Genomic DNA, 23,944 nt, shown 5'->3' on the forward strand with positions numbered 1-23,944 from the left:
ATCAAATTCATCAAATGATGCTTTAAAGTGTGTGTTCAGTTTATTGTGCGCGCTCCGTTGCGTGCCTAGCTTCGCCTATGTACACGTCTGTCAAGGTAAGGTACGTATCGGTCGGTTTTTGGAAAACTCGGAATGCCTAATGCCCTACTTATTATTCTTGCTTTTGCCATCCACCAGCGCCCGGGTCATGATGCAGCGCGTAAACAGGTATGCCTTCTCACAGCCAGAACCAGCTGCCGGAATGGGGGGAAGGAAAAAGAACCATTCAAAACAATGAAATCACTTTCGGATGAAACGAAAAATACGCCACAAAACCTACTCATCTCGTCCAGACACTCGTCGACGGTTTCACTGGAGGTGGCCCAATTCAGTGCGAGCGCTGTCTCCTTGTTAACCTTGTCGTCCTCCGTTAGTATGCCGAGTGTTTGCAAATAGCACCGGATGAAGCACTGCAGAAAGCGGTAGATTGAAAATCGATTTCTTCCATCACGTCCCGCCCGTCCCACACTCACCAACGGTGTCCGGTCGGTTTCGTCCGGGAAGCTTCCGGTTTCGTTCAGCTCGGACAGATAGTCGGGCTGGATCACGAACGTACGGTTGCACTGGGCGACCGCTTCTTGCATGGTGATTTCGGGCATCCTTTTGGCGGTGGCCGGATCGGCCAGTTGAGCGCCCCGTTGTTCGGCGTTGTCGTTGTTCATCATGCTGCAACCGTGCGCACCTTCCGGCATGGTGGCCACCTGCAGTGTGAACACCAGCAGCAACGCGTACAGTGGAACGGTTGCGTTGCGTTGTTTCATTGTGTGCTGGCTGGTTAAAGAGAAAGAGAGCTATGCTAGTGGCCAGAAAGGAAAAAAAACACACACATACAAACAAAAAAGTAACAACAAGCCGGCATAATGTTTTAGCACATTAATATGTGCCATGCTGGATGTTGAAGGGAGGTTTGGGTGCTGCTATTATCGGATGTCCGTAAGCTACGGCTTGGAGAGGAAATGTTCCGAAGCATAAAAACAAGCAACAACGAATGTTTGCGATTGCATGCTGCAAGAAGTAATGGTCGTTGGAAACATGTGCAACACTTTCCTCAGAACTGCTCGTTTTGTCACCAAAAACATGAGCTGGACAGTTTGGTTTTGTCCCAGTTCGTTGCTTGAGCGTCTGCTTGGGAGTAGAAATTAGCTGGAAGTTTTGTCGGATGAGTTTTTTTTTGTGTCGTTGGTAGTACATTTGAGGAATGTCTTTTTTTTGCTACGTAAAGCATAACAGAACTGAGCATGAGATGGACGATAATGCCAATAGCTACTAAAGAGAAGACCGAAGTAATCTTCCAACCCAAAACGAGGGGTAGCTTTAATGAACGTTCACTTTCATGTGGTAGAAAAAGTGCATTATCACGAATGTAAATGGTCATTGAGGCAGAAAGTGTTTCTTGTTGGCACACAATTAGTGGCAACACACGTGCACGGCACGCACGTTCATGCACCATGCCAATCCGTGCAAAAGTCGTTACTCTAAGGCAGGGAAGCTTTAAGCGCACCTTCACTATTCATCACATCCCGACGGTGTCGATTACGGATCGGAGAGAACATCAAAGAGTTTCCCGTAAAGCGAAGAAAAATTTCATCTCCAGTATAGAATTGAATTGGTTCGATCTATGTCTGTTGGTGCCGCGACAAAGGGAGCTTGTTGATTTTATGGAAGCGATTTTGTTCGGTTTTTCCGGTATTGCGAACGATTGGAAATTTAATATTTATTTCGCAGTTCTTCTAAGGTTTTTCTTCGTTATCCGCCAGTGCGGAAAGAAAGAATTGTGAGGGCGGTGGTTTCGGGCTGCGGAAACTCTCGAGCGAAAAATTATAATTTAACGCGAACCGGAAGTGGAAATGTAGAAGAAAAACAAAACCATACCGCCCGATCGGGGCGGGTTTAGGGAATTTGCATGCAAAATACCATAAAGCATAAAGAGCATTACAAAAAAAACGCCTCCCCGTCTTTCTCCTCATTCCCACGGGGGACATGTTTGTGTGGCGGGTAGGAGGACTCAAAATATTTTCTCACTTTTCAACACTCGGACTAAAGATGAGTTGAAAACTGTGTGTGTTTGTGTGGGTGTGTTTTATTCTCTTTTCCGTTTTCCTGAAAAAAGTATACCGGAAAAAGGGAAAAGCATCCCCAACGAGCGAGAGATGCCCATTTACGGATGTTTGGAAAACAATCTCGTCGCCATGATTCGTTTTTGTTTTCTTCTTCCTTCTGCTCTTCTCATTCGATTCCTTCGAAGCCGGAACAGTGTGATGAAAATACGGAGCGCGTACGACGGGGCATTTTGGTCGGTTTCAATTTCACGCGAACAGGCTAGTCCCGCGAACTTTTTCGGGAGGGTGGCGTCGTCTGCCGACAGCATAAATAAATGTGGCGTGCATGATTCATGCGATTTTCCAGCCTCCGGAAAGGTGGAAAGTTACCCCACTCGCGGTTGTCGAACCGTTTTCCGAAGAATCGGATTTTGCCCGGAACGGAACTTGGTATGTGTTGAAGTTGAAGCTGTGCCTGAGTTTGCCCGGACCGTAGTCTTGCTAGTTGCGTGTGCTTTCGGCCGGGCTTCGAACGTTTTAAAGTAAACAGAGGTGGCAAAAGCGTTCGCTCTCATTGTTTGCACTACTAGCGCTAGAATGTTTCGAACGATCCACGTTAAACGATCGACCTAATGGGTCGCTGCCGTACGAAACGGCAAAGATATTTGTCTAAGAAATGTTTGCAATGGTAACGCACATTCTGCTTCTGCTGTTTTGTTTGTGAAGGTTAACTTTTAAAGATGCCAGCTGCCAGTCCGGTATGAAGACAGCGAATGGAATTCGCTTTTGTGCGGGGGGTGTATGTGAGTATGCTATTTCTGGAGCGCATGACAGATTCTTCTATGGTTAGGAATTGAAGTCCTTGTGCGACTAGTAAAACAGAGCTGAAGAAGAAGGACTGTGCAGGTAGGGAGGTTAATGGTAAATTATCGGTTACAAATCGATCCGACGTGATAGAGTTCCAAAAATAGATAAAAACCTATTTATTTCATCCTTTCAGGGTTAGAACATTGGGATTGGAGACGAAGGGACGTTGTCCTAGCGATCTGCTGATCGTTTTTTGTATCATATCGTTTATGTTCAGCTAAAATGTTACACAGCCGTTGAAGCAGTGTTCGTACTGAAAGCCACAAGCAACAACCCTGAGCGAAGATATTGTTTATTGGAGAGATTTGTGAAATAAGTTTCAACATCGACCATGATCAGGATTTCTAACAACCCAGGCAATATTATGGAGACGAAAACATCACCCGGTGCTAATCGTGCTAATAATTCCACTCGAACCCGGTATGAACGAAGTTAAGTCCATGGAATACCCAGTTGAAACCGTTCTTGGCTAACCAGTCGATCATCTGGCTGGGATGGCTGATGACGCTATTTACTCAGCTATATCCGGCGAAGAGCGACTGGTCGATACATCAGTCACTCAATTGCCCATTCCTTCATTGTTAGGACAGTATAAAGAAAAATCTGATCGCGAAAATGTGAGACTAAAACCATGTAAATATTTATTTTAGTAACAGCCTTGGAGTTGCTCTATTTCTATGTCATACTTTTTATACGTAGGATTCGATCAAAAATCAATCCATTCATACACCTAGCCGAAGTAGTTCTATTTAGATTGTCGTCCAACCGGAATTTATTTCTTAAATCCTACATTATGCTCGCATCGAGCAAATTTCAAATGCCCATGAATAACGACCTCACAAAACGTGAGTCGAATCTCTCAAAAAAAAGGGTTAGGACATCCTTGTTTTTGTTGTTGTTTCTTTTTAATCGGACACAACCCACACTTCCAAAAGAAGCGATTAAATTTTTTATTTCCTCCTGTCTGCAAAACTTAAACATGCACGCTTTTCACTGTGCTGACTGGCCGTGGGGAATTACACGCCCAATCAACCGGCCCATTCTGAGCAATCGTTCAAGCTTATCGATCAAAGCAGAGGATGAAAAGGAGAAGTTCGTAACAGGAAACTCTTCATGTTTTGGGCGAAGAAACACGCATGAATAAAATCACCATCCGAATCAAGGCGCACGTCTCCTCCATCCAAACACACACACACACACATACACGCAGACGGCTAATCCCGTAATGTGTTGCAAGGATTATTTATGCTTCTGGCGAATCCGAAAACACTTTCCAAAACAACCTTATCTTATCGTGAACGGGCGCGTCTGCCATTCTGCGTGGTGCTGGTGCGGCACATCACTACATGAGTAAGCACATGTAAATCACACTGAATCGGCAATCAATTATGGAGGCCGCTTTGGCCTATGGGTGGGTGTGCATTGTCGTAAAAAGGAGTCACCTCCCCCCGTCATCGGTATGGCTGCTGCCATTCGGAGATATCAAAGCAACGCACCATCCTTCTGCAGACTGGCGCTGGTAAGCACAAAACAAATTTCACTAGAGGGCAGCACTGGATGTTGGGTGTGTGTAGCAGTGGTAGTACACCAGTTAGCTCTGTGTGGCAATAAGTTTTACTTAGCACATCTCGCTTGGATCTCGCGCACTGGTGGTGGTTGTTACCAAAGCGAAAGTCGAACACATTTTTCATGGTTAAGTTTCCGCAGAAAATTGACTGTAAGTGAGTTAAAAATATCACAACGAACGGTACACGGGGTTTGATGAAAGTTTCGCAGAATTCCGAACAGCTACCACTTTGTGCCCTAGCGTATAGCGATCCTAGACGTACAGCTTTTCCCGAGCTCACCGTTCCCTAGAGAGGGGATTCCACGTATCGCTAAATGTCAAGAGAAGAAGTTTCCACAATTTCACATCATTTTCACACGCTGCCAAAAGTAGCAACGTTTTTCCAGCGAGACCCGAGAGGCTTGCCAGCACAAGCAAACTTTACTAATTCCATTTTCGTGCGACGGGTCTACCTTTAAAATGGGGGCGTGTGTGTGCCTTTCGGCAGGACGGAAGACTTAACACGTTCGATGCCTAAAATGGCCCCTACGGGGTGAGATGGAGATTATAAATCGTTCTGCCGTACGCATGCAACGATGCGCTGCGTTTGCCTTTCACTTTGCTGAGAAATGCACAAAAATTGCTGACAGTTCCGATGTTTGGTTGTGCAGATTTTAGAGGACATGAAACATGGTTCAGGGAATAGCGTTTTGAAGCAATCACTGTCAGTGGCAGCATTCCGTAAGGCTAGACTTCTTGGTACTCCGAGTGTTAGCGAATTTCGGCGAATTGCGGACGAATTTAGCATAGAGCAGTTTTTCTCTGGTGTATCACATTTCTTACTACACTTCCTAGTTGGATATCACACACACTCACGCACGAACCTTTGGCAAAGCAAGTTCAGTATCGTTCTCTCACGCTGGACGTGTAATAAATCGTACCCCATGCGGAATGAACCATTTTATACGGGGGAACCCGTTCCATACTGGGTAAAACGCCTGTCGGTTGACAATTCGCTTGACACGCTGACATGATGGACAATTTGATCGAATTATGATTCGACCGGACTATTTCCGGCCGATGGCCAATGGAGAAAAATTTTGCACAACAATCCGCCCCATTCGACTCCATTCTCATTACAATTGTACTAGCTCTCTTCCATCGCTACCGTGTTGGACACATTGTTTGTCCGCCTTTGCCTTTGTGGTTGTGGAAATCGAGTGTGCAAGTGGGAAAACCTTGAAAAATTATCATTCCCTACCAATTGATGGTATCCGAAATGATTACTCTTTGTAAAGGGTTGGTGAAGGTTTTCCGGGTGATTGAAGCTTGCGGCGAACGTGCGGGAAATAAGTGTTTATCTTCAATTTTTCACTTAAAATTCGTAACGTTTTCCTATTCGGTGTGGCTGTTTGTGTACGAAACACTTTGCATATGGAAAACACTGGTAGCGAGCGTGCGTACAATAAACATCACCGTGAACTTTAAGCGGGGAAAATGCATGCAACGTGTACTTAAAGCTTCCGAGGGCAACAAAAGGAAACGGTCGGGGTAATCAATTTTGTTGTCACATTAAACGCGCTTGAACGCTCCGGATCGGGCAATGTATGCATTTTAAACAGCCCCCTTAATGGGCGAAATGATGGATCAAAGGATATGCTGCTGGTAGCGCTGACGGTGATGATAGTGGCAATTCTCGGTATGAAGGATGATACTGCTCATGTGATGCAAAGCCTGTAAGCACCGTACGATATATTATAACGAATATGGTAATTAATTTTGGAACAAATTCTGTGATATGTAGTGCTTTGTGTGTACAAGCGGGCCACAATATGTTTTAGGGATTTTTCTGGCTTATTTTATTTGCATTTTGCCACAGCTTTCACAGCTACATCGGCGTAATCATGTCGTTTCCATTTGTTCCTGTTTGCTTTTCCTATTCGATTCAGTTCTTGTTACGGTTGTTCCGGCTGTTGATACGGTTAGCGATTCGGTTGCCCAGCTGGTTCGGGATACCTCCGCCAATGTTCGACGGCATGGTAGCATTTTCCGCACCACCAACACCTTCGGCCGGGTTCGAGGGTACGGTGGTATTCAGGTTGTTGGGCAATTCACCCGGGTTCGTCTGGTTTCCACCGACCGGCGCTTGGATCTCACCGATTTCCGGTGTGGTCATACCGCTGGGCAGCTGGTCGAGCTGGGGTGCGGCATTGATGGCTGCAAAAACAGTACACAAAAAGCACATTAATCTTCGTAATGAAGAAGTTTAGCACCAGCCAGGGCCAGGACTTACCGACGATGACCAGAAGGATGGCAAGGGCAGCAACTTTGAAAGCCATTGTTGAGTTGTTGGAGGTGGTTTGGTTTGCTTGCTGAGAACAACTGTGAGCTGATGTGACTTTCTGTACCAATACGGTGGACTATTTATACTCTGTTTCTTAATGCTACTGTAGCTACACGGGGCCAATCATGTGGCTAATGTCTTTGCGATATCGTATATGAATATTAATTATGGGGTGTCCTATCTTTTTTCATGCCCATTAGCCTCATTTGTGCTGTACTTAAATTAGCTTTCGTCTAATTGCTTGTCAAAAAGTACTTAAGAAACAAGAACCATTGGTGGTAAGTATTTAGTTGAAGTGAAATAATAGTAATCTTTTTCTATATGTCAGTAGTGAAAGGAAATATTCGTCTTTTTAATCCAGATTCAGTAACGTCTTTTTGGAGTTTGAAATGCACGTGTCGTGTAAGTGATTATTGCATACTTTTAGGGGTGAATACTGAATATGTAGTTTGTATTGGAAAATTACTGAAATCCAGCAGTTCGAACGTCTTATAATATACTAACAAATATTAAAATAATATGTTTAGAAGAGCTAATAATAAAAATAAAGCAACCGTGAGTGCCTAGTTTGTAAAGCGTTAATTAAGCTATGAAGCAAAAACTTTCTTGATACATATGATACGATACATGCTTCAAGTAAAAAACATAAGAAAATTAGCATGAAGCATGCTTACCTTCACTGAACACCTTCTTATCAGCAACAAGCCAATGAACATGAGTGCTTGTGTTATACATAAACATGATAAGCATGCAATTATGGACACCCCCCTCCCTTAGCATGTTGTATGTTTTTATTCTTAACTTCAAAATTGTCTCCACTGCACCATTATCAATCAAAAGTTGGGCTCAAAAAACTCCTCCATGCTACGGAAAACTAATTGTCTTCCTATCACCATAAAAACGGGAAAGTCATCCGTTCGAAAGTGCACTATAAAAAGCGCTGGAAGTGTTCTTTCCTCGTACAAACATTCATCATTCCGTACTCTAGCAAACATCTCACCGAGCTGCTCCGTCGCATAGTAAAAATGGCTTTCAAAGTTGCTGCCATTGCTGTCCTGCTGACCATTGTCGGTAAGTCTGCAAAGTTTGTGGTGAACAGTGGTCGAAAAATGGTGAAAAATTATCGCACATAAAAACTTTTGCTTTTCCAACTGTTTGTGCAGCGATCAATGCTGCTCCCCAGCTTGACCAGCTGCCCAGCGGCATGACCACACCAGAAATCGGTGAGATCCAAGCGCCGGTCGGTGGAAACCAGACGAACCCGGGTGAGTTGCCAAACAACCTGAACACGACCGTACCCTCGAACCCGGCCGAAGGTGTTGGTGGTGCGGAAAATGCTACCATGCCGTCGAACATTGGCGGAGGTATCCCGAACCAGCTGGGCAACCGGATCGCTAACCGCATTAACCGACCAAACAACCATTAATAGATTGGAAACTTTTTTTTAATTCGATCGCAACCCCCGGCTCTGACGAAAAGAAAAGTGATGGTAATAAATTTTCGGCACACCTTTGGAAAGGCGAGTTTTATGTCTTTTTTCTCACCCGAAAATAGTACCAAGTCGTACGATTGTACCATAATTATTCTTTATTGATATTCATAATTTAACTTTACATTAACACAATTTGAGCGGGACGTGCGGCGTGGGTTTGCCATGCCATGGAAAGGGTGTAGAGGAATTGTATGCGGATTGTTTAAGTATTTTTCGATTCCACGAGAACCTCGTACATTAAGTTGAATAACTCGCACCCGTCGTACAGCAGCCGGTTGAAAGAATGAGTCCATTTTGCCATTCCGAGGTAGACAGAGTGGGTGTAAACGTTGGTTGAAAGATGCGTAATACTTTCGAAAAATCGAGCCACATCCTCGCGTTGCGCGCTTGCATACACTTCCTTGACGAACCCCATGGGCGAATAGCTGGGACGAACAAGTGTGCCTAAAACAAGTACCTTACGTGGTAAATGAATCTATCCCATTCCGTAAATGCTAGGAGAAAAGCTGTCCGTCAGTTCCACTAGCGAGCACCCCACGCTCGGCGAATCAGATGGGCACCCTTCTCGGCGATCATGATGATCGGTGCGTTCGTGTTGCCCGACGTGACCTTCGGCATGACGGACGCATCGACGACCCGCAGATTCCTCACGCCGTGCACCCGCAGCTCGTGATCGACAACGGCGTCCGGATCGCTTGTGGGACCCATCTTGCACGAACCTGCCTGATGGTTCTCGGCACCAGTGTTTTGTCGTACTGCACACTCCCAGTATTCCTAAAAAAGAAACGATTGCAGATCAGCATCAGTAACATTTGAACGGTAAGCCATAACTTTCGGACACTTACCTGCGACCCAAAGTCCTTGTCCTGGCACGCTTTGACGGGTGTTCGGTCCAGATCCATACCGTACGCTTGTAGAGCATCCGTTTCCGACAGACGAACGGCAAACTTGATACCCTCCACCAGCACCTTCACGTCGTGATCTTCCTTCAGATAGTTCACCACGATCTTGGGATGCTCTAGTGGGTCGTTCGATTTCAGCTCGATGTATCCACGGCTCTTCGGATGCAGTACAGCTGGGAAGATTTGCACCGAGCGGGAATCGTTACTGAGCAGCTCACCCACCTGTCCCGTCTTGGCACAATCGGCCAGGAAGCCACCGAAGTAGAACTGGAGATCAGGATCATCCGGTCGCTCGGCGTACTTGGAGCTAATCTTGGCCGTAACCGCTGACACACCCGTGCCAGACATTAAACCATCGCGGAACAGCAAGTACTCCATGGCCGTTGCCCAGTTGAGTGGTGCCGTGTTGGTATCGTTCAGGAAGAAGTTGATGAAGTAAGCGACATGGTTGTGCAGGTTCTTACCAACACCCGGCAGATCGTGAATAGGGCGTACTCCAACTTTCTCGAGATGTTCCCTCGGTCCAATACCGCTCAGCAGCAAGATCTGGGGCGAGTTGACAGCTCCACCACTAACGATCACTTCCTTCTTGACGAGAATCTTCCGCATGTGCCCATCTTCATCTACAATCTCAACACCGTGCGCCGTTTTAGACGTCGGATGGACCAACACCTTGGTGACGGTGGTGTTCAGAAGGATATGCAGATTGGCCCGATTCACTGCCGGACGCAGGAAGGCACGTGCAGCACTAAACCGAATACCATTCTTGTTGGTCATCTGTGCAATCATGAAACCGGTCGTGTTGGCTCCGTTAAGATCCTGTACCTGGTAGCCAAGCTGTTCGCCACCCTTCAGTACGGAGTACGAGAATGGTGGATTGTATGGGAAACGGCCAACCGGAAGCATACCGCCCGTGGAATGGTACTTCGAGTCCACTTCGTTGATCTGCAGATTGTCCTCCGACTTCATAAAGTACGGCAAAACATCCTTCCACTTCCAGCCAGGATTGCCCATCGCTTCCCAGTCGTCGTAGTCTTGTGGGTTACCGCGTATGTACATCATGCCGTTCAGCACGGAGGTACCGCCGAGCACTTTGCCCCGTGGCCAGTAGCAACGCTGCTCGGGTGATCCCAGACATGCATACTGCTCCGGTTCCGTGTTGTACTTCCAGTCGATATCGCTGCCCAGATAGTTCAGGAACATGGACGGAATCTGCGCTCCGGTCGGTTCGTCCGGTCCTGTGGATTTGAGATTGTTTGAAATAGAGAAGAATGAGGAATGAATTTGGGAGGGGTGGGAGGAAAAACAACATCATTACCACACACACACACATACAAACAAACAAACAGTGGGGTTAGAAATGTGCGCCAAGATGTTGGCAAATATCCACTAATTAGACGAGGTTTCGAGACGACCGCGCACCAAGCACGAACGATTAAGCTGATAGGGAAAACAATTGATTCCAGAGCTGCCGCATAGTATTCGCGCCAGAAACAATATTTGAGCTGTATGTATGTGTGTTTGGAAAGAGTGTGCCAGCGAACAGCGTAGGGTGAAGTAATCGGTACAAAAAGCTTCTTCAGCTTGCTCCCTTTTCTTCCTATCGCACCGTGCACCACGTGTGTGGGATTTCCAGCGATGCATCGATGGAGAATTTTCCGCAAGATTTGCTTTTCAATTGTGCTGCACCACCTTCCCTCCTCCACTCCCACTCTTCGGGTGGTACATTTTGCCAGTTGGCATGTGATCCATATGCGATGTTGTGGCATGGTGTGTCGGAACACTCCCGTCCGTTCGAGTTGACGGTTTAGCTCGTGGTACGTGCAGCAGCAGCATGTACCATCTTGTCAGCGATCCATCATTGAAAGCAGGGAGTGATTTTCTTTTTTGCTCTTACTGTGTGTGTGTGTCGTTTTGTGATAAGTAGCTTGAATAACTGAATTGCTTTGTTGGGGTCATATTTGCCAAACAACGCTCAACGGAGAGCTTTTAAGAAAGCTTTCCTTACCATCCATCAATGGCAAACGATTAGATCTCCGCAAAACGGGCTTCTATTAAATAATGCACCACTTTAAAGTAATGCTGATCATTGAAAATAAGCTGCCAATGCTGCCGTCTACGTCACCGCTAAGCAGCTACAGCACAGCCCCGAACGAGCGGTGAAGTGGTTTGGGGAAGCTAATTGAATTTATTCACGATTATTACTCCACGCGAGCAAAGCACCGACGGCGGGGTGGTACGATCGCTGTTGCACTATCATGGATCCCGAGATAATGACGCATCATTATACCGTGCATTGCAGAAGATTTTTCGTTTCAAAACATTGCCTGCTCGCCCGGCACCAGCACCGGTGCCAGCATAGAGCAATCGAATCAGTGAACAGGCGGACACCAAAAAAAAAAAAAAATGGGCTCTATTGGGTGGGCTAAATTTAAAACCAACATTAAAAGAATTACACTTTAATGTAAAGCATCCACCGGGCTAGAAAAAACGGGCTTTCGGCCACCGTTTTTACACACTGGCGGACGTCAATCAAGCGTTGGGGGTTGTGGTTCCCTCAATGCGGAGCGAACTTTACATCCCGAGTCATATTGTGAAGTACAAAAGAACTAAACTCGGTAGATGCGAGGTTGGAAAAAAGTAGGCGAGAGCATTTTGTGGGCTTTTCCCGGCTGGTTGTTGTTTCCTTTATCACAAACACACACCTACAAAAAAGCAGACTGTTGGGAATAGTAATTGAATTGTGGCGTATGGAGCGCAGATTGGAAAAGCGCGCACTACACAAGTTTTGCTTGCCAATAGTTCTGCAAATTGTTGCAGCCGTGTTTCAAGCCGTGGCTGAGTTGTTGTGTGTGTGTTTTTTTTTTGGAAAGATAGAAATTGCATTCCAAACTCACGAAGCGATTCCAATTCTAGCTTGATTTGTAACATTGTCACCAAGCGAAAAGTTGGTGACGCATGAAGCGACTCAAATTTGGGCATTTCATTTTCTAAAGCTTGCAAAAGCTCTCACCACGCAATAAATTATCGATTAGTGACACACACACACACACACGCTACGGGCTGTGATGGGGCCAAATGTTGTGAGAGATCGAATAGCCACTCTCTTTTGGGGTAAATCATACTTGTGCAATTTCGCATCCACAGCGTTGCTTCGGAGTTTCGTGTACCGAGGGGGGACGCTAATTGCAGCGAGTTAAAACGCCGATAAACGACCCAGTTCTCAGTTCGGGTAAGCAAAACATAAAACACCCGATCCGAGGGAGGAACGATTTCCGTTAGATGCATTCCACTGTTGTCGATTCGATCCACCCCGGTTGTGTGTGTGTGTGTGTGTGTGTGTGTGTGTGTGTGTGGGGGGGGGGGGGGGTTTGGCTTGTGGTGGTAAAACTCACGCCCGCCCCAAAGGTATCACGGGACCCATCGAGATGATGGTCCGTACGATTAGCTAACCCATCGGTCCTACTACCTTCAGACAGACAAGCAACTGGTCAAACTCCCCGCAGTTTTCTAGCAGCAGAATTCGGACGGTGCACCAAAATTGGCCATGTTCGACCGTCTTTTTGCTGCAACGAGAGCACTACAAACACTACTTTGTGTACGAGATGTGTTTCTTTTGCTGCGGTGAAGCATTGCTGCACGGCACCCGGGGTCAATTGAATGGGGAGTAGAGAAAAATAGAAACCGCTCCCCCTCCCCGCCTACCAGATGAACCAAAAACTGCGGCACAATGCCGCAAGAGATGATTGTTTCCTCGTGCACACCGGGCATCGTACACTGGTGGAATGTTGTTTTGCGAACACTCGCGCGGTTCACTTTGAACGGTGTCTCCACAGTCAGGTCGTTCTGGCGTCGGTGGATGGCGGAAAAGATGGACCGAAGTGTTTTGGCGTCTAATGCATTGGTTGGAAGATTGCTTGTACTTTTTGATACATGCAATTCGCGTCAAGCCGAAGAGGAATGCTCTTGGAAGAACTTGGCACACAACGCCAAGCACGAGAAGACACATCCTCTGTGTTTCCGATAGAACATCTTGCTGGCTGTTGTTGGCTACGTTTTGGGTCAAGGTCAGTGCGGTGCGCACGGAATCGGCGATAATTGTACAAACGCATAATTGCAAGATGTAAAGAAAATCGGTGCTAATCGTGTGAAATGAGCTGTGACGCCGCTCGCGTAATGATCGTTTGCCTGTCCGCGAACTCTGTGTGGTAATGAAACGATTGAGCGCGTTAATTTGCAAGATTTAAATTCTGACGCGCGCTTTTGGGAAAGCTTCGAACAGTTGCCCAAAAGCAGGTAACCTTCCGCGTGCGAGACTTTGCCAGCAAAATGTCAGCGAAGAAGTTCCAATAATTCTGCTGAAAGCAGCTTACACAGCAATACAGGTTCGGCGTGTAATAACAGCACCATATCGTTAACCGCAATAACAAAGCACCCCCTTGACCATCATTCTGTAAGCTTCTTTAGTGCCGAGGGAAGTTTGCATACCCACCCACTGAAACCCGAAAGGCCAAACCCGGCCGACCCCGAAAACTCAAGCGATACAAAGTGATCCCAAAACAAAACTGTGTGCGAGTTCTCCATCGCACACAGTAAATGTCACCCCGAAAAAAGAGAAGACAACAACAAAAAAATCCTCCCTTAAAGGCCAAAGTCATCTGGGCAATAATCATCCGGAGCTTCTGGACGGACAGGGAAACACAGAACAGATGAAACAAAACAAAAAAAAAAAAAAAATGGAAAATAAAACGTGTAACTGCTGACACATGCTCACCATGGTGGAAATCGTCCCAGGAGAACGGTATTTTATGAAAGTAAATGTCAGACTATGCTGCGTCTGCTGCTGCCAACATCACCGCCAGAGTTGGCGAGAATTGGCAAACATATTGGTTGGGTACTTTGGGCCAGTAAATGCCAGTGTGATGGCGAGAGGAACTCTCATCCACTGCACTGCGGCAGGACACAACAACTCGTGCGAGGCCATGGTCAGTGTACGAGATTTACATCTCCTCACGTTAGTGTAGAAGGACACAGAAAAAAGGGGGGGGGCTTTCCCATCTTTTTCCCCCTGCTTGCAGGGTTTTGTTTTTAGAACCTGTTGCGCTGTTGGACCGCCATAATCCACGACACATTAGGACACTGACGAGTCGTGTCAAACGCATCTGGCGCTCGGTGTATATGGATACGCACCCTCGGAAATGGAGATGGCCAGGAAAGGTTGCTCCAAGCGTACGACCGCAACGATTTGCCATCTATATGCATGCCTTAAGTTGTGCTAAACGCCATCGCGGTGAGTTGTGGACGGATACCCCCAGCGTTCCAGCGTTGGCAATAATCGACAACCGCGAACGTCAACAAAGCAAAACCAGCATAACCTCACAAAACGTGACTGCACAGCATCGCCGAGCAAAGGTGGTCGGGACTAAGCACGCGTGAAAGTTTTGTTGGTACCATTTATTTTAATCGTCTATTCTGTTGGACCTCGCCATCATCGGGTGGAACTGCACTAACTTAAGGTAAGGCCTGGATGTTTTGTTCGAGAATTGTCTACCGATGGTGTCAAGACGATGGGCTTGCAGACGATTAAGAAATGCTTGGAGAGCATTGCTGGAGGTCATCAAACCGCGAACGCGAGGACACATTCTCTTTCGCTACACTGTACAATCACAAGATATGCAGAGTTTGAGGTAGAACTTACCTGCTTCGATGAGTAGTACCTTCCAGTTCTTGATCTCCGATAGCCGTGACGCAATCACCGAACCGCCCGATCCACCACCAACAACAATAAAGTCGTACTCGTAGTCTACATTGCGGGATGACTTGGCCTGTGGAGAAGCAACAAAAAAAAAAAAAAAAAGAAAATCATTAAAAAGATAATGTGAAACCGGTTCACTTCCTTTCACCGGGCGGAATTCGCCGGAATGTGTAGTGAAGTAGCGCTTGCTTACCTTGGTACGTCCACAAGGATCCTCCAGATCACACTGTGACCTTATAAACACCTCCAGCAGCCCCATAAACAGCATGTACTGCGTACCGCCGCACAGTGCCGCCAGTGTTGCCCCGACGGGGCTCGTCATAGGACACGCACAGGACGACATCCTGTCACCGGTCGTTGCGCTGACGTAATGTCAAGGCGTTAATGTCCGTCCCGTTCTGCGTATGGTCCCTTTTTCTGCAACAATTACAAGCGTGAAATGTTCCGGTTATGGTACCTGGCGGTATTATAGGCTTTCGAATGGTGAGCACTTCTTCGAGCACACCGTGAGCGGTAATAATAATCCGGAGCAAGGCCAAATCGATCCGTGAGTGAAGAGCAACATTACCAAGCAAAAGCCGCGTGCAGCAGCATCTGAAAGTTGCATCACGGAAACGTGTGTTTGAAGTTCGGAGCACCTTGGGTATGCCCCGGGGGTTTAGGTGAATGTGCGACTTAAGATGTGCGTGTTGGGGGGAAAATCGGCATCAGAAGCGTCGAACGGCGAGCAAGCAAATCGTAATTGAATTGTTGTGGAAAAAAAATAATGTGGAACCAATTTTGGTGCTTCTTTAGACGCAGACAAAATTAGTAAGAGAGGCAGGCAGACAAACAAAGAGAGACTGGGGAAGCTCGGAATCACGTAAATTTACTTCTTGTGTAGAGGAGAAGAAGCTATTTTTGGACGGTAACAACAATTTTATAGCAGTTATGTCCTATATTTTTTATGAAATCCCAATGTTTGCCCAATTTTCTTTTGAATATTCGTTATCGGAGTAAAGATTTGATTCACGGACGGTCCTGGTCATGACGATAAAATCCGTAGCGTTACCGATTACGCTATACGTCCGGTACGAAAATGGCCAGTTAAAAACCATATAGAATGTTGTCCCAACTGTCTGAGCATGTGTTTTTTGCTATGTGTTTAACCATTTAGATGTACGCGCTATAATACAATGTAAATAGGTACACGTTTTCGGCTTTGACCCTCATAAAACCAATGAAAAGGCGAGGTATTCCCCGTGCAAAAAGAAAAACGTTGTTAGCAATTTGTGAAGCATGTTGCTCCGTTGTACTTTTGGCCTATAAAACTAAAGACGCTCGAGGGATTAATGGGCGCAGAATTGTTTCTAAAACATGTTCACATTAAATTCGGTTCGTTTGTTTTAATTATCTCGCAAGAAGCAGCCATTTTACTGTTTGTAAGCATTTGTGTCCAATTAGTGCTGAACAAACTGAGCGTGTTTTTAGCAAACGACGACCATTGTCGCTATAATGGCGTAGGCTGTTGTTGTTGTTTGCTTCAGTGCAGTAACACGACAGTCCCAACCAAGCTGCAGCTAAGCAATGAGAGGATGTTTCTAACCCCCAAAAGTCATCCCATGATGCTGATCATAAGAAGCGTGTTGTTTTGCGTTGTAAACAGCAAACAGCATCGATCAATCTCGTCATACTTTCCTGCCCGAGCGCTGCAACCGCCGCGACTGCATTCTGAAACATCGTATCCGGCATACTGCAGCAGTGGATGTGGAAATCGATTCAATTTGCAATGCGAGCAGCACATCGAACAAAAGCGATGGTGGCAATAACACATGGCGGGCGACCATATCGAGATCCGGGAAGTGCTGACGAGCGCTAGACAGCAAACTGCGTATCGTGGGTTCTCTGCATCAGCGCATTCTCCGGGTGCATCACGGAGACGGCAAAAAGCCAAAACAAAACACTTGGTGAACAATCGTCGCTTGCAAAAAAAAAAAAAAAAAAAGATGGGAGGATGCTGCGCTGCCGGAAGAAATAAATTGGATCTGCACGAAAAATAATAGCGATAATGCAGAAACATGACTGCTAACGAGATTTAAGTGAGTGAGTTGCATCGGAACAGGGGCGGCAGTAGAAGAAAAAAACACAAAAACCCCCAAAACGCTCGGCTCTCGTCGTTGGCATTGTGTTTACTAGCACGCGCACGCCAACGGCTTCTCGCAATAGGCTTCGAGACGGGTGGGAAGGCTTTTTTTTTCTTCCATCAAGCCCCAGCCCAGCGCATCCGTGCAAGCGTATGCAATCGTGGTGCATCGAAGGGTAATTGAAAGATTTGATAAAATTGCCAGCTTCGGTTTGGAAAAGTGGCTCAACGCCGATGTCCCAGGGTCGTCTATCCTCTTCGCCACATCTCCATGCTCTTGTGTAATCAAGGGTTACAACATGGTCAGGCCTCATGGGCGGGGAGGAGGCAAAAGGAAAGACGACACCCTAAGAGGAATGGTGAGAGAGTCTGTGAATTTCGTGAGTCTAATAAAAACAAAAACGATCATCAATGTAAAATTGCACGGAAGGAGGCGCTCACTGAGCATCGACTTCTGGCTGAATGTGCGGAACACGCTGTGGATGTGGCTGCGCAAATCAAATGCAAATGCATTCTTTTGGGAAAAAACCCGCTAGACACGACGGCATGGGATGGCAACAATTCGAGAGATCGATTCGGGCTGATAGGGAGGGCTTTTGTTACGGCACGACGACGCAGCCTCTTGGCGGATTGGATGTCTTTTTAATCGGATTGGATAAATCGTTAGACAACGAGGGTTGATTATTGTCTGTGCCCTCGAGGAAATTGTTAACCATAGATACGTAATCAAAGATGAACTTCCCAGAAGAGCGCTCCGATAGCGGTCTTATTTGCTTTAGCTATCTTAATTATGGTTTCATAAACTATCATTGAAGCTCGAGAGTGGTAAATCATGCTGCCCAAAAAAACCCATTGGAGACAGCTTTCTAATTGGTACAAACTTCTGCTATCAAATTTATACCCAAGCGGCTGTAAACAGCTATCGATTACCCACCACGAGGACAAGTAAATGAAGCGATAAAGATAATAATTTTCCTCTCAGTTTCCAGTATACACCGCACGCCAAAAATGTTCCGTCATTAATTACTTTGGGTTGTAATTTCATTTTACGGCTTAACTTGAACCGTTTCGCTCGAAACCCCAAAATAAAGGCCATCCATGTAAGCGTACGGATCGGATCGGTTACCTGATTACTTACGCCGAGAGTTTCCACCTCCGGCAATGGAGGCGATCGATCCGAACCGAGCAAGAAAAGCTCGTTGCTTGTAATTGAGCTGCAACTGCTGCTGCTGCTACTGATGCTACCGGGATTGCTCCTGGTGTCAGAAAATCCAGGAAAGCCGTTCATTAAGACGATTGATGGTGAAAATTGCATTACCGCACCACCGACGTACTGGTTCAGCTCGCCGGAAGCAGTAAGAAAAGCCACCCGAGATAAGTAACATCTTCTTCGCGTGTACGCCGTTGGTGGCTGCCAAGCATTGGTGTTGGAATGGAAGGATTTAATCCTCCGCAGGAATCGAACACGCTGGCTCACAGTGATTGACATTGATAGAAGCTTGTGACACACTTATGGCTTTACCACTGTGAGCCTGTTGTTTTACACTGTTAAGGGGAAAGCTCAATAAGGCTACCAAGACGCCGATTAGGTCACCTTTGATGGGTTGAAGCGTCTGTGTCGTACAACACCTTTGGATGAAGAAGATCACTTTGAGCAAGCCGTTTTCGGTGCTAGCACATTTACCTAAAACGGTTTTCAAACCTCCTACCAAACCCCTACAAATCAGTGGCTCAATTTATGTACATAGCACGTGTTGTATGTCGCATAGACCTTGTGGCCTTGTTCGCAATAAAAAAAACCCTTATGTTTGGTGTGACCGTGCCGAGCATATTGACGCGTGCCACATTTATAGTACGGTCGGTCGAATGTTGTGGTGCAGAAAAAAAGCGCCCCGGATGGGAGAAGAAAAATCGCTCCAAACCGAAGAACACCGTATGAAAAGCGTTTTACTGTGACGCAGAAAAGATTGCACCCGTTTGGGTTAGGGAGAATGGGAATGGGAAAATAAAGCTTCGAAGCTTATGGCTTCCGCTCGTTGTACTTACACCAGCGAAAAGCAGAATGTCCTTTAAAACGTCTGAAGAAGGAAGTTCCGGGGTGTCACAACCGGACCGAGGAAGAAAAAAAAAAGCCATGCAGCATCGTCTGTCAAGGAAATCTTGCACACCGGCAGCAGCCGCCCAAGTTCACCGGAGGGGTGGGTTCACACTTGTTGGTGTTGGTTTGCCCCTTCGGTACTGTAGCTGACACATTGGGAAGAATGCAATGGTTAAAGATTTGCGGCGAAACTTCCTGCGAAGGGGATGCTTTAGGGATGGATTGGGTGGAAAAATAAAATCAATTTCCGACACGGACACCGCAACGTGAATGTTCTTTAGTCATTTCGTGATTCGTTGGTGCAGTAAGTGCAGCTCCGGGGACTTTAAATCCATTCAGAAGTGGACGGGAAAAGGCAGAACATGTTGGAAGGAAACGATATAATGCGGGTCAGTAAAAGGTTGAAGATGTGGGAGCTTATTCTAGCTTCAGGTTGCGGTTAAAAAGTCCTGCAAAGCATCGTTCGCATCGAGTGAAAGGTCTTTGGAAATTGTTCGATTGCATTTATTTAGGAGATTCTTTGAGGGTCTATGAATCGCTTTGTTGGTTCCTAGAAGTAAAGCATCTCTTCGTTTAGCTTTATTTACAAGCAGAACGCCATTGCTTAGCAGGTTTTACATTTGCGTTTGATTCATAAAAAAGTCTTACCTTTCTTTTAAACATAACGTAACACTGTAACGTTACCAAGCGTTATTTACCACTTAAGAATCAAATGACAAAAGAGTTAATAAATACTTTAGAGATTCTTGCTAAAACCAGATTCATCAATAAACGTTCCTCAACCGCAATTGACTGCAATTCAAACTCTTTCAAATGTTTAAAAACTAGTTTGAAAGGAATGAAATCTTTCCTCCTCTATGTAATCAGCTCGTTCACTGACAAGAGCACGTAAAGAATAAAACACTTTCACGGATTCCGGTTCGAATATTAATGAACGAGGGCAGAGAAGAAAACCCCGCCAGTCGCGCGGCCACCAAGTCTACCCAGACTAAAAGCGTAATGCAAAGATTTATGTTGCGCGCTGTTGTGTTGTGTAGTTTGTGATGACGGTGGTAAAGTTTTTCCCGCACAACAAGGAAAGCGAAAAATGATCCACGCACCTAAGGAAGAAACTAAACCGTCTCACCGAGCACTGGGTTCAGGGTTATCCATAGCCGGTGGGTATTTGGCGGTAGACTGACAACGGTACAACGTCGAGTTTGTGTCTGTCACTGCACGTCTGCACAACACCGCACAAAGGCGCGCCACTCAGGAGAATGTATCGAAATGGTCTCGAATCCCTCTAGGGGTTAAAGAAGATGGTTTTGGTTGGAGCTGTGGCCACAGTGGTTTCGTAAAACGAAAAATCATGTTTCCTGGCGTCAGGATCCGGACAACAGTGGAGAGGTTTTTGTTTCGGGGTTTTTGGAAGAAAGCCATCTTGGCAGCGCATCTTTTTCTCCCAACTGAAAGTGTAACGGCTGATAGGACGCAAGTACTGTGTTTCTTCCTTTGCGTGCCAGGGAAAGAGGGGTTGAGCTTTGTCTGCTCGAACATCCAAAGCTGGGATGTTCGGATGGAGAACCGATAGGAGAGTGCTGTCCATAAAAATAAAACGCACGATAAAGTAAACCAGATCGGAATAAAACCTTTTGTGGCGTTTTCTTCGGAACGCTAGGACAAGCGAAGATTCGTTCGTTTTATGATTTATTTCTCGTTGAATTGTAACACGCAAATCAACTCCAAGAATTTGAAGAAACAGGCAGGACTTCCCGTGGAAGTATATTGCAATGGAGTAAATTCCTGCGAGAATTACAATCGGATTAATTTTACAGCTCTTGCTGTATGTAACTTTTCTTCTCCCGCTTCTTACTGCAACAGTGTTCGTGCTCGTGCAAAAAAAGCGCCAGACAAAGTAAACGAATCATCTATCACATCGCTTGATTAAACATGCCGCTCGTGACTGGGTTGGGTGGGTTCGGACACATTCACGCCACAAAAGATCATTCAACTCTCCCAGCCCGGGCAGGTCAGCAAAACCGACCGACCTGCCTGATGACTTCTCGGCCTACGAGGTACGCATGGGAGAACAATAGAGGCAAAAAGAAAAACGCCATCTTCACGCACGTGAGAAGTTTACGTAACTTTACGGAGTTTCAATCGGTCGGGCGGGCTAAAGCATCTTGCGAATTGGTAAAGGTGATTAGCAATATGCTCTTAAGCGGGGTGGGGAAGCATACGTGTGTGCGTGTTTTATGTACGAAAGCTTAAGAAACAAAAAAGCAGTCGCACAGGTAAGTTGTAAGGTAATTAAGATTCTGTGTCACTAAAGAAAAAAAAACCAGTAAAATCAATATTTGTACTTGGGAAAGCACGTTAACCGGTTTGCTTGGTGTGGATGGTGAAACTGTTATGTTGACATTTGGCAAAAGTCATCCAGTTGTGAAGTATTGGGAATCCCAAGAACCAGTTCTGACACATGACACTTATTTCCTTTGTATAATTTAGTAGTATTTTACAATAAAATGGCATATACTCAAGAACTGTATATGTGTAAATTAATTACTAACGGCTCTTTTTCTCTGAAAACTAAACAAGCATTTTTTCCAGTTGAAATTTATCTGTCAAAATAAAAAAAATACTATTTTCAGATCGATAAGTAATCGAGCAGATCAACAAACAAGAAGCGTTACTAAGCGTTACTGCCAAACTGTCACTTTGCGTTTTCATTTTGCTTTAGCTGTATGTCACCATTCGAAATACCATTAATAAGCACTTTTACGTTTAAGTTCTTCTAGGATTTCAAACAAGCTATAAACGAAAAACTTCCTCTAAACTGTATTGCCCTAAATACTTTCAAAATTGTCGGTTAGATTCGTTCTGTCTCATTCAACAAGACATTATTAAACTAAAATCGATCAATTCTAAAATGAATGCTCGCATCAATGCAGCAGCACTGTGGCAAACATAAAAGCAACATTCAAACGGATGCAATTAAGCGATGCAATCGGGTGCAGCTTAAATTCCACAATCGACAACCACAAATTCCCAATCAATGTGTGGTTTAAAATTGCGGCCCCAAACAAATCGATCGGCGCTATTATTCCCTCCGGCAGTTGTACGTGTCTCAGTGGAGGAGGATGAAAGTGTGATTTTACATTCTCTTACCCAAACGGGGAAAGCGCAAAAGGAACGATAAATATGACGGGTGTCAAACTCCCTGATCGGTAGCCTGCTGGGACGCTATGAACCGATCCACCGATCTCGTAGATGAACCACCACCGTCAGCAAAATGCAAAATCCCAAACGTCGTAAGCGCAATGGAGAATTGGTTCCGATTTCTGGTGTTTGTGTTTCCGCGGTCATATACGATTGGATGCACACCACGGCTGCCAGTGTCCTTGATTTTCCATCCAAACCCCATCGTTACGCATGGGGCTTTGGCGAGCGAAATTTCCTCAACATCCGACAGCCGGAAATGCGCTGGGACAAAGATGACACTGAAGCATGGTGACCGTGTTGTGCTTCATTATCTGTGACCGATGATTATCGTACTTCGCACGGGGCGATGTTACGGCCCGATGGACTTGACGCCATACGAAGATGGCTTTTTTGCAGTGCCATTACTTCGGAGGATAGTTTTGTGCGCGCGTGTGTGTGTGTGTGTTTTTTTTTTGTTTGTTTGTCGGCGACTGTGGCACAACCGGTTTGTGTCGTTCGGCCAACGCCATTCGATAAACCGGCTCGCCGTATCCGCTTTAGCACACCGGGTGGAACCGGTTACCATGGGGTGCGATGTGTATGCCTACCAGAGTTGCCCGGTGCTAGCGACCGACGTCGCGTCATCGTTGTGCTTTTCCCAAGTTCAAGGTTGAGCTAATGAGCTGTAAGGGTTGCCGAGAGATGCATTCGATTCGTCCTCGACCGTGGTGTGGGCTTGTTGGACGCTTACTACCTTTATTGGAGTCGAGGGCATATGGCGAGATGGCCGTGTTTGAACACTATCGGGATGTGTCACAGTTTGGACTGGAGCAACATGATACGGCGGTGTTAAACGATATTGAAAACCTAACCCCAACAACAATTAATCTCTTGTAGGTCTTGTCCTGACGGACACCGGCCATAACCAACAAAATTCTGAAGATTCAGCGTCAGTGTCAGCTTCAGATATTCATATTAGACGTGTCCCAACGGGTAATGTCACTTAAAAGCTTTATCCGAAATCTCTAACCCGCTTTAACCCGTTTCAATCTTCATCTCGCTGGAGGGAAGGATCACTGGACTTAATGTCACTTTTCTTTCCACCGAACGATACCCACACTCTCACCAGCCGACGCCACTTCAGAGTGCCGCTAGTGAAGAGGTCATCGTACGAGTGGAGCCTTTTCTTGTCCGTCCCGTTTTCTTCGCATCTTTCGCATTCTGTACACGCGCGTGCTGCAAAACGACCGGCAAGGTTTGGATGTTTGTTTAGCATAGAGTTGGAATGGATGGGTCATCTACCAAATGCGGTCATAACTGTACATTTATTTTCGACACCCTCTACAGTTTGACGCGGATGGCGTGACAGCTGACGAGAAAACACCCCCCTCGGAGGTAACCCGAAACGCGAGATTACTAGACAAGCGGAACCCAAACTCGTTCCCTGATGACCTAGAAGCTGTGTAAACAAACGCTGGTCGGACACTTTAGGAGTGGCGGTTTTTTATCCTCTTTCTACTCCTCCGTCGTGATTAGTTTTTCTAGGACATTTGAGACGTC

The 23,944-nt window shown here is 46.0% G+C and overlaps 6 protein-coding genes across 6 annotated transcripts in view; 1 reads left to right on the top strand and 5 right to left on the bottom strand.

Annotated features, from left to right (window-relative positions):
- Nucleotides 1-23,944, bottom strand: part of LOC126559214 (UPF0687 protein C20orf27 homolog) — a 462,937-nt gene that overhangs the window by 396,597 nt on the left and 42,396 nt on the right. The window lies entirely within an intron of this gene.
- LOC126558950 (dihydropteridine reductase) overlaps nt 1-23,944 on the bottom strand; it is a 374,118-nt gene that overhangs the window by 315,805 nt on the left and 34,369 nt on the right. The window lies entirely within an intron of this gene.
- LOC126559502 (uncharacterized) lies at nt 79-8,284 on the top strand. Its single transcript, XM_050215670.1, has 3 exons — nt 79-95; nt 7,824-7,906; nt 7,999-8,284. The coding sequence occupies exons 2-3, from the start codon at nt 7,861-7,863 to the stop codon at nt 8,259-8,261; spliced, it is 309 nt and encodes a 102-aa protein (XP_050071627.1). The 5' UTR covers nt 79-95; nt 7,824-7,860; the 3' UTR covers nt 8,262-8,284.
- LOC126559244 (general odorant-binding protein 84a) lies at nt 145-803 on the bottom strand. The gene is made up of 3 exons (XM_050215374.1): nt 513-803; nt 320-449; nt 145-233 (listed from the first exon to the last, which is right to left on the bottom strand). Exons 1-3 carry the CDS (start codon nt 798-800, stop codon nt 145-147), a joined length of 507 nt encoding a protein of 168 aa, XP_050071331.1. The 5' UTR covers nt 801-803.
- Nucleotides 6,437-6,830, bottom strand: LOC126559520 (uncharacterized). Its single transcript, XM_050215688.1, has 2 exons — nt 6,785-6,830; nt 6,437-6,708 (listed from the first exon to the last, which is right to left on the bottom strand). The coding sequence occupies exons 1-2, from the start codon at nt 6,828-6,830 to the stop codon at nt 6,437-6,439; spliced, it is 318 nt and encodes a 105-aa protein (XP_050071645.1).
- Nucleotides 8,758-15,327, bottom strand: LOC126557461 (glucose dehydrogenase [FAD, quinone]). Its single transcript, XM_050213248.1, has 4 exons — nt 15,178-15,327; nt 14,928-15,054; nt 9,173-10,467; nt 8,758-9,101 (listed from the first exon to the last, which is right to left on the bottom strand). The coding sequence occupies exons 1-4, from the start codon at nt 15,325-15,327 to the stop codon at nt 8,850-8,852; spliced, it is 1,824 nt and encodes a 607-aa protein (XP_050069205.1). The 3' UTR covers nt 8,758-8,849.

Source organism: Anopheles maculipalpis, chromosome 2RL, assembly GCF_943734695.1.
Source record: "Anopheles maculipalpis chromosome 2RL, idAnoMacuDA_375_x, whole genome shotgun sequence".
In the NCBI taxonomy this organism is placed as follows: domain Eukaryota; kingdom Metazoa; phylum Arthropoda; class Insecta; order Diptera; family Culicidae; genus Anopheles; species Anopheles maculipalpis.

Coding starts and splice junctions, on each gene's coding strand:
- LOC126559520 (XM_050215688.1), bottom strand. CDS start 6,830: ATGGCTTTCAAAGTTGCTGCCCTTGCCATCCTTCTGGTCATCGTCG. Junction 6,709..6,784: donor CATCCTTCTGGTCATCGTCG/GTAAGTCCTGGC, acceptor CTGTTTTTGCAG/CCATCAATGCCGCACCCCAG.
- LOC126557461 (XM_050213248.1), bottom strand. CDS start 15,327: ATGTCGTCCTGTGCGTGTCCTATGACGAGCCCCGTCGGGGCAACACTG. Junction 10,468..14,927: donor GGTACTACTCATCGAAGCAG/GTAAGTTCTACC, acceptor TCAAATCCACAG/GACCGGACGAACCGACCGGA. Junction 9,102..9,172: donor ACAAGGACTTTGGGTCGCAG/GTAAGTGTCCGA, acceptor TTTCTTTTTTAG/GAATACTGGGAGTGTGCAGT.
- LOC126559502 (XM_050215670.1), top strand. CDS start 7,861: ATGGCTTTCAAAGTTGCTGCCATTGCTGTCCTGCTGACCATTGTCG. Junction 7,907..7,998: donor TGTCCTGCTGACCATTGTCG/GTAAGTCTGCAA, acceptor CTGTTTGTGCAG/CGATCAATGCTGCTCCCCAG.
- LOC126559244 (XM_050215374.1), bottom strand. CDS start 800: ATGAAACAACGCAACGCAACCGTTCCACTGTACGCGTTGCTGCTGGTG. Junction 450..512: donor AAACCGACCGGACACCGTTG/GTGAGTGTGGGA, acceptor CGCTTTCTGCAG/TGCTTCATCCGGTGCTATTT. Junction 234..319: donor CGAGTGTCTGGACGAGATGA/GTAGGTTTTGTG, acceptor CCATTCCGGCAG/CTGGTTCTGGCTGTGAGAAG.